Here is a 9,557-nt window from a genome sequence, read left to right on the forward strand (position 1 = left end):
ACCTGGGCGAACCAAATCGACTCCGGCCATCCTCCGGCTCCGTGCACAGATCTGGGCGAGAATTCGCACCGCAGCACACAGGAAAGACCGAAGTAGAATCATAGTTGACCGGCCCGCACCGCAGCGCGCCGAACAGAGCAAAACCAAGCCAAGACTTAACGTGCTCGCGCCGCCGCGCGCAAGGACCGGACCTCCGTGCTGGATCTGGTCTGCCCGAGCTTCCTCTAGCACCAACAGGCTGGAAGGCGCCCCTGCTCCAGGAGCTGGACATGCACACGCTTGCAAGGGGGAACCCACCAGCATCCACCGGGCCACCGCTCCCGCCTCCCCTATCCAGGCGCCACCGGCCATCGAGATCTGGGCGCAGGACCGCCCAAACTCAGATCGGGCTTGGAGCCCCTCACCGCCGTGTCGCCAACCTTCCTCACGCACCAACGCCGCCACCAAGCAGATCCTCGCTGGGGCGCGCCGGCAGCGTTCATCCCGCGCCCGCGTCAGATCCGCGCCACCCTGCAGCGCTCCTCTTCCACTGCGCGCGACGGCGGCCGCATCAGATCCGCGCCACCCCGCTACGCTCTCCCCTCCACCTCGCACACCGACGGTCGCGCCACCCTGTAGCGCTCCCCCCGCCACCTCGCGCGCCGACGGCCGCGCCAGAAACCACGCCGCCCGCGCCAAGGCGCAGCAAGGACGCGCCCTCCCAACGCGCATGCCGACTACCGCGTCGCCAGTCAGCCGCCAGGAACCCGACGACGCCTCGTCGAGATCCACATCCCCGTGGCCGAGCCGCCCCCGCGCAGCTCGTGCTCCTTGCGAGATGGAGAAGACCTCGCCGCCGCCGCCGCCGCCGCTCGGGCTTTGCCCGCCGGCGTACTCCGGCGGCGGCAAGGAGGATAGCGCGAGGCGGGAAGTTGACTGGCGGTGGCGATTTAGGGTTCTCCCGGGCCGCTGCGGCGAGCGACACGGGAGTTTCTCGGCCGATCGATGGATGTCAGTCACTCCACTGGCTTCCCGCCTCCACACTTTTAACACCGGCTCCCGGACGCACACCTGCACTGACGAGAGGTCCCGTACGTGCGTTCCCGGTCCCGCGCCACCATCCGCTCGCACGGACGCACGCACGTACCGCAGAGGGACAGCCAGCCAGCTCATCACGCCACGAAAACTGGAAAAGCGGAGGCCGTGCCAGTTTGCAGCAGCCTTCGGCAACTCCACTTTTTATTCAACCAACCGCTCTAAACTCCAAACACTAAATTCGACGCCTCACTGACATCTCGTCCTGGGGGCATGCTGGCCCCACCAGCCCGGCACCCAACTGCGACGGGCTGGTTCCTCCGGCTGGCCCCACACGTCAGCTTGCGGATGCGTACGTACCGGCAGGTGAGGTGAGGCGACGGTGCATTCCGTTGCGGTGCGGGCCCCGCGCACCGTCTCAGTCTGTCTGTCAGTCGCTCATTTCCTCTTCTCTCCGGCTCCCCTTTTGCGCCTTCGTCTCTCTCGCCACAACCTCTCTCTCTCCTCTGCTCCACGCTACAGAACAGAACAAACAGTAGGAGGAGCGCTCTCCTTCGGCCGCGCGCGTCTGCGTCCGTCCCGCAATGGAGGCGTGACTCGCGAGCGGTGGTGGGCGCGGATAGAGGGGGTAGCGGGTGAGCAATCTGCCGGGAGAGCGCCGACGCCGAGCCCAGCCCAGCCCAGGTTCGTGCGTCGCGTCGCGCCATTCCCGTGCCGCATTTTCCTTTTGTTTCTCTAGAATCCTCGTGCCGCATTACGCCCGTGTTTCCGCTGAGTGCTCGCGCGCGAGACTGCCGGCGTTCTGCGCCAACTGCCTGTGTTGTGTTGGTCGTGGGGTTCGCGGTCGTGGCCGCCGCTTTTCGTGGAGTCGCTGGGCTTGTGCTTGTTGCTTCTTCAGATCCGTGCGCTCCGCTCGGATTGGCTTTTGGTGGTTTCTTCTGCCGGTTTGGGCCTTGCTTGCTCGCCTTTTGCGCTTTCTCCTGCCGTGGCATTCCAGTCATCGTCGTCTGTCTTCCTTCACTGTGTGTCCCTGCTTTTTTGACAAGATTTCCAGCCTGCGTTTACTGGTTACGGCTACTTCGGCCTGCCGCCTATGAGTTTTTTTTCCAAGATTAAAGAGAGCCGTGTGGTGTGTGGATCTGTGTACTGACGAGTTGCTCTACTGCAGGTCCAGAATCTCCCGTGGTTGAGCAGTTTTTGTAGGCTACTATGGGGAAGTCCCCAGCCAAGTGGATAAAGTCCGTGCTCCTCGGGAAGAAATCAACAAAATCCAGTTCTACCAAGGCAAAGGATCTTCCAGCAGTAAGAACTTTCATAATGCACATCTCTTGTTAATTAAGAGCTAGTTTTCCTCTCCTTTTCCAAAAAAAAGAGCTAGTTTTCCTAAGGGCTTGACAGATGATTTACGCAATTCGCAGAAACTTTTTTTTTTACATATTCATTGGAGTTAGCTTTTACATATGTTAGCAGTTATATATTTTTCTGGTCCAATTTTGGGTTTATCGATGCATCCTTCTATTTTAGCTTGAAAGAAAGTCCTAGCCAGCTCTTCCACAATACTGGTCTTGGAGGCAATACATTTTTTTTTCGAAAAGGGGAAAGACCCCGGCCTCTGCATCATATGATGCACACAGCCATTTGAAGGCAATACACGTATTAAGACATCAAATTGTCATTAGTCTGCACGGCTCCTTGACTGGATTGCACACCAAAGTAACATTACGTGCATTGCCTTTCATGTTCCTCTTGCTTTCATCTGCTTTATTCATGTTCTCGGGTTGCTTTCAAGTGCATATTGTGTTTTTCTTCTACTTTTGATGACTAGTTGAGTTAATCATATCGCTTCCCTGAAATATAGAAGGCTGCAAACAGCAACGGATATACTGCTGGGAAGGAGCCTGAATCCTCTGATAATTCTCCCCTCATCTCGGAGCCGGTACTTGTTAGCTCCCACAATGTGTCGGAAATTTCTAACTTGCCCAACGGGAGGGCAATCGAAAACATGGTTAGAGTTGGGTCCGACACACAAATTAGTCCAGAGAAACTGAGAGAAGAACTAGCAGCAGTGAAGGCGCAAGCCGCTTTTCGAGGTTACCTGGTAAGTGCTAAGCACCTTTCCTATCAACTGATTCATACAGTATTTGTACAGTTCATGCCATCTTGGTGATGCGTCTGCTGACTACAAAACTCTGCAAGTGTTGCTCCTAGCTTCTAAACCTTTTATGTAGTGCTGTAGTGGCTCATAAAAAAAAGGAAACAAGAATAGTCAGCCTCACGAAAAGAAATTCGAACATGATAAAAAGTTTGATGGGCTTATTGGCTGATCTCTATCAAACAATTAATAGCTTCTGCTACTTTAACACCTTCACAATTTTCTTCAGGACACTATAGAAAGCACCCTCTGCAATAATGTGTCCCGACTCCCCACATTAATTATTGTCACAAAAAAAAAATGCATTTTGAATCCTGGGCATCTGGAAAGGCATACATGGTTTGGTTTATCTATTTATCTGGGTATACTGGGGATCATCCATTCACTGCTGCAGCAAACATATTCATTTTCATTTAGTTGCAGCAGCACAGTGCTAATGTTGGAACGGTTGTGAACTTGTGGTGCAGGCACGCAGGGCCTTCCGTGCATTAAAAGGTATCATCAGACTTCAGGCACTGATCCGAGGGCATCTTGTAAGGAGGCAGGCTGTTTCAACCCTTCATGCAACATGGTTGATTGTGAAGTTTCAAGCTCTAGTTCGTGGAAGAAATGTTAGACTTTCTAGTGCTGCCATGCAATTAGGTGTGAAGTTTGGCCAACATAAGTATGGGGTGAGACCTGTTCCCTTTTTACCCAGTTTCTGTTCAATTTTTTTTTTACCCAGTTAACCTCTGTTGTGGACAGTAAATGCTTGCTACCATGAAAGTAGCTGTGAAGTCTGGCACACTATATTTTTCATAAATCATGTATTGCACAAAATAGTGCATGCCTGAATATCAAGCAGCAAAGTGGCCTTCAACCAGTCCCCAGCATACAAAACTTAGTGTTTACTACATATTCTGTACTTGGATTACTACAAATAGCAAGAAAATAGTGTTAATTGTGTACCTTTCTGCATCTCGTTTTGCATTATTTTGTCATAGTTATGAGCAAGTTCACTGTATTATTATATTGACGTGGATAGTAATGACAACTTGCCCTTTTACCTCTATATTTTTCTTCTTAGGTTAATGGACTTGTTTTCTGAAGTCGTTGTAGAATTTTCTCCCTGGCTGCTTTGGACCCCAACAGGCTTTGTTCACTTGGTCTTAGTGCAACTCAACAGACACTGTTCCCTATCATTACTTCATGATTGACACATATTTTCTTAGGGTATTCCTTACATGATAGAAAAATAGCTGTGTATCTATCCTATAACGCTTCTTCCTGGGTGTTTTATTTACCAGAAAATTCCTTATTGGTTTCAGCAGAGCCTTCACTGTCACTGTTGATATGCTGACCACTAAATAACATCCCCACATTTGTGATATTCAACACAATTTGGTAATACACAGAAGTACCAACAATACAAAACATAGAAATTGCTCACTAGACATGCATTTTCTTTCCTCGGGAATCTAAAATTAAAAGTTGCCCATCACTGAAAATAAGTCATGGAACTATTCTGCAGAACTACAGCACAAATTGTATATGTTGAACATGTAATTGTATTTTTTTTATGCTTCCTCTATCTTTTCCTCGGAAGGTGACTGCTCAAAGTCTAAAACGTAAACTCTGTATTCCCCGTGTGCATTTTTACTGTTTGGTAGCTAGTATGGCAGAAGAATCTAAACATCTATTTGTTGTTATTAGGGTGACAAGTCATCTGATGCATGGAAGGAGAAGCTATCTTCACATCCATATGTTCGAAAGGTATGCAATTATTTTTAGAAAAGTAATTGCTGGTCAGGAAGAAAGTCTTGACACTGCTAATTCTTATCTAAGAAATGCATGTCATCACAGCAAGCTTAGTTTCTATTTATATTTCAGAGTTCTAACTCATTTTTGCATATTTATAGCTTCTGTCTTCACCAGTTTTGGTACAAGCTCTTCACGTTCAGTATGACGAGACGAACCCCAATTCAGCCAACAACTGGCTGGAGAGATGGACAATAAGCTGCATCTGGAAGCCTGTTTCCAAACCAAAAATAGTTACTGACGGGAAACCACAAGTAAGGAGGGCCAGTTATGCCATGGAAACTCACTCAGCAAAGTTAAAGCGCAATGTTCGGAAGTCTTCTACTGCCACTGTTGAGACTCAGGCAAATACCGTTGAACCTGAAAAATGGAAAAGAAATCCACGGAAATACAATGGCTCACCTGCTGATTCAGTACCAGACAGCCAGTTATCTGAACTTGAGAAGGTTAAAAGGAACCTTAAGAAGGCAGCTAACTCCATGGCTGAAGCCTCTAAGATATCTACCAAGGCTGATGTGTCGAAGGTACCTAATTCCATAGCTGATGAGCTGAAGATAATTGGTTCCATGGCTGAACCATCAAAAAAATCCAGCATACCGAACGGTATCTCTGACCATCAAGACAGCGAATGCGAGAAAGCACTAGAGAGTACACGTGAGGCTCTGTTTCCTCTTGAAACTCAAGATTCTCACAGTGGCAATCTTTTGGAAAATTCAAATATAGATAAGTTGGTACCTGACACAAAATATGATCTAGAAGCATCACTCTTAGGGGACAAAGTTAATGGACCCACTACTGTCGCTCAAGCAGATGAAGTCATGCCACTGCAGAACCTTGATAATGGATATGATATTATAGAAAGGAAAGAAGAGACTAGGTCCAAGGAAGAACCTCTGCCTAATGGAAGCCTTAAAACCAAGAGAAGGTCTTCGTTCTCTAATTCAGAATACCCTGAGAGTGGAACCAAGAATACTCCAGTTCCATCAAGGAAGCCAAGCTATATGGCTCCAACAGAATCGTTAAAGGCGAAATTGCGAGGACCACCCAGATTAGACTCTGATCTACCAGTGGACAAGAATGCCTTCACTCGCCGTCAGTCTCTTCCTTCTGCTGCAAACAGTACGTTTTATTCCCCATTTGAATTCCCCTGAAAAACATAATTTACGCATACACAAAAATCAGTTCAAAATAGGGATGCTCTTAGAAGTGATAGATACCTTTTCTAGATAATGTCAGCGAATACTCCCCACCCTCTGCATCCTACAATTCACATACACAAATTATTAGTCATTACAGTATTTTGCGCCATATGTGACAACAATAGTATTTTGCGCCATATGTGACAACAATAGCGACAACTAGTTAATCAAGAGCAAAATCAAACATTACATAACCAGTTATAAAACCGCCACCCAAACTACGACATAAATCCCTTGGTAGCCAACACCAATGATGCGCTAAAAAGTGATACTATATGTCATCATAAAGGGGTGGCAATGGCTACTCAACGCATTAGCTATCTTCATATGTATGGTTGCTGATGTTGGAATGGCTATCTGTATGCATCTGATTACTTTAGATTTTGCAGCTTATTAGTTGGAACTACATGTTTGGAAGAAATTTCAAACTGTATAAATTGTTGATTTCTGAAACCTAAACATTCTGTTTCGCTTTTCGTTACTTAAATTCCACTTTTTTCGTCCTACTATCTGCAGATAGAGGAGTCAAAACAGAATGGAAGCGGTGAAGAGGCTATCAAGCTTCCACCATAAGGGTGCATTATTGTGGAAGAAATTTCAAGCTGTATAAATTGTTGATTACTTTATGAAGTCTGCTGCTGTCTACCTGTCTCTGCCCTTGTTGTTCTGTCTACGTTGTAAACATATGTTGTTACGCCCTTTTCGAACTAGCTTGTGGTCATATGTTTGGTGCTATTTTTTCCTCGAGTTACCTTATAGTTCCTCGGTCTGTGTATTAAATGTATAGCTACTGTTATTTGGCTCATTTCTGTTTTGATGACGACACAACATAACTGATTGCATTATGAAGCGCCAAATTACAAGTTTGAATAGCCTCTCTTTTTTCTTGCTTTTCCTCCACGTACCTTTGCACCTTTTGCTAATCCTCAGTTTCATTTTTGATGGTTTTTCTTCGCTCAAATGGGCTTTATGCCTCATATATACATATATCACATCACTTATACTTTAATCTCGTCATGTATGGCTGAAGAACTCACCTGAGATGGCTTATGTTCCAGAAAAGTTTTGGTCCAACAGAGCTCTAGATTAAAGAAAACCTGAGATTACTGCTATGAGAGATGCAGAGAATAGTAACTAGACCCAGCGGCCTCCCTCTCAAACCCTAGGCAGCCGCCACCGCTCCTGCCGACGAGGCCACGGGCCCCCTTCTCCTCCGCATGCCACTCTGGCGGCAGGAGGGGTTGGGGTGCTTGGATCAACACTATGGTGCTGTAGTTGAGTCTCTTAGGGTGTGTTTCGTTGCTCACATTTTTTTTGCCTGTTCCAGTTGGGCTTGGTTGATAAAAAACAGGCTAAAAAACAACATCTACACATTGTTTTGTTGCCTGCATACCCTCTAGCCTGAGTGCGACGAAACGTAAGGCAAGTTATTTGGTTGCGGGCTTGTTTAGGCGGAAACGCAAGTCAAGTTGTTTGGTTACATGCAACACATGTTCTCTAGTAATCTCCTCGTGGAGGTGGCGAGGTTATTAGCACGGTAGGCAGGACATAACCAAAATAGATAGCATACTAACCAGTTTAACTTAGTACGAATCTTAAACAACCAGTCTTTAACAAGCAGAACATAAGTAAAACTGTTCAATGATAAACACAACAATGCAGGCAACAAAGAGCTTTCTAGACACTCACAACGAAGGCGTGGTCGTGCTTGTTGCACTGTGGTCATCACGTCAACACCGTCTTTGTTGAAGACGATCACCTTCAGGGTGTCGGGAGTCAGCAGCTTGAACATGACCATGTAGCCGATCTTGATCTGGTGAACAGTGGCGAAAGGGCCCAACCCTGATCAAGGTGACCCTGTCGTTGATCACCCGGACCATCACCCTACAGGTGCAGCCGGTGCTCGTTTTGAGCTTGAACCCCCAAGGGACGATGGGGAAGTGCTTCGTGAAGCCCAGAGGCATCAGCAGCCACTCGAGCTTCGGTGCAAGGATCACCTTGCAGAAGTGGGTTGGTCCTACCTCCTCATGGTAATGACCATAGTTCCTCCGCTTGCCGCTGGGGGGCTCCTCCACCACCACGTCATCGTCTAAGGGAGACACCAACTCCTTGCCCCTTGTCTAAGGCCGGCACCACCTCCTTGCCCTTGTCTCCGAGCGCCACCACCTCCTTGCCCTTGTCTCCGAGCGCCACCACCTCCTTGCCCTTCAAGTTCTCTGTCTCGATCTGCATTATGAACAACACGAAGTTCAAAGGATGTTCACCACTCATTCGTCCCACCCACCTAGTCCAAGGTGCCTATATTTGCCACCACCTGAAAGGATCGAGATGGACCTAGAGGGAGGGGGGGTGAATAGGTACAATTACAAATTTTAATTGTTACTTAGCAATTTTAGGCAATAATGCAGAATATGAAGGTGAGCCTAACAATTGCAAGTATGATGCTAAGAGCTAAGCAAGGTAAACAAGTAACACAAGATTGTAAGTAAGCAAACACAATATGATATAAGTAAAGACTAAGAGACAAGTAACCACAAGTAGGAAGTTAGGGTTAGGGATAACCGCAACTCCGAGAGACGAGGATGTATGCCGATTTTCACTTCCTTGGAGGGAAGCTACGTCACCGTTAGAGAGGTGGATGTTACCACGAAGGCACACCAACGCCACGAAGGCTCACCCTATTCTCACTTTGAGACAACACCACGAAGGCATTTCTCAACCACTAGTGGTAGACCTTGGGGTGGTCTCCAAACCCTCACAAACTTTCCGGGGGAAATCACAATGGTCGATTCCTCTCTGAAAGACTCCTACCGCCTAGGAGTCTCCAACCTCCAAGAGTAACAAGAACAAAGGGGGAAAAGCTCAAGACTTGCTCAAATCACGGATTCCTTTGGTGCCAAGAGGGGGAAGGAGTGGATCTATCACTTGAGTGGACAACTTCTCTCAAATGTTCTCAAATCCCTTGGGGATCTAAGATTTGGTGGAGTGTGTGTGTGTGAGAGAGAGAGAGTGAAAAGTGTTCTTGAGGATGTTCTAAGTGAATGGTCAAAACTTTCACGGGATAGGTGAGAGGTATTTATAGTATCCCTCAATAAGTGGCCGTAGGAGCCACTTGGGGGCAATAGCTGTCGGACGTCCGAGGCCTCGGCAGACACGGGATGTCTGACAGGGACCGGGCGTCCGATGTTTTGGCTCGGTAGAGAAGGTACTGATGCGGCTAGAACTACGTCGGTATTACCCCAAAGAGAAAGGGATGATGCAGCACAACTATGGTAGGTATTTCCCTCAATGATGAGACCAAGGTTATCGAACCATTAGGAGAACCACGCAACACCACGTAAACAGCTCCTGCACACAAAGAACAAATACTTGCAACCCAACGTAAGAGAGGGGTT

The 9,557-nt window shown here is 47.7% G+C and overlaps 1 protein-coding gene across 2 annotated transcripts; it reads left to right on the top strand.

The window, feature by feature from the left end:
* The first annotated feature begins 1,444 nt into the window (after nt 1-1,444).
* Nucleotides 1,445-7,032, top strand: LOC125544336 (protein IQ-DOMAIN 31). Of its 2 annotated transcripts, none has more exons than XM_048707984.2 (7): nt 1,445-1,698; nt 2,183-2,316; nt 2,876-3,112; nt 3,634-3,837; nt 4,859-4,918; nt 5,065-6,082; nt 6,679-7,032. In XM_048707984.2, exons 2-7 carry the CDS (start codon nt 2,224-2,226, stop codon nt 6,708-6,710), a joined length of 1,644 nt encoding a protein of 547 aa, XP_048563941.2. In that variant the 5' UTR covers nt 1,445-1,698; nt 2,183-2,223; the 3' UTR covers nt 6,711-7,032. The 2 variants fall into 2 exon arrangements, with proteins under 2 accessions (XP_048563941.2, XP_048563940.2); XM_048707983.2 differs by having other exon boundaries at nt 1,449-1,698; nt 2,873-3,112.
* The last annotated feature ends 2,525 nt before the right edge of the window (nt 7,033-9,557 follow it).

The sequence above is a fragment of the Triticum urartu genome, chromosome 3A (genome assembly GCF_056163025.1).
Source record: "Triticum urartu cultivar PI428250 chromosome 3A, HENAU_Tu73, whole genome shotgun sequence".
NCBI classification, from domain to species: Eukaryota; Viridiplantae; Streptophyta; class Magnoliopsida; order Poales; family Poaceae; genus Triticum; species Triticum urartu.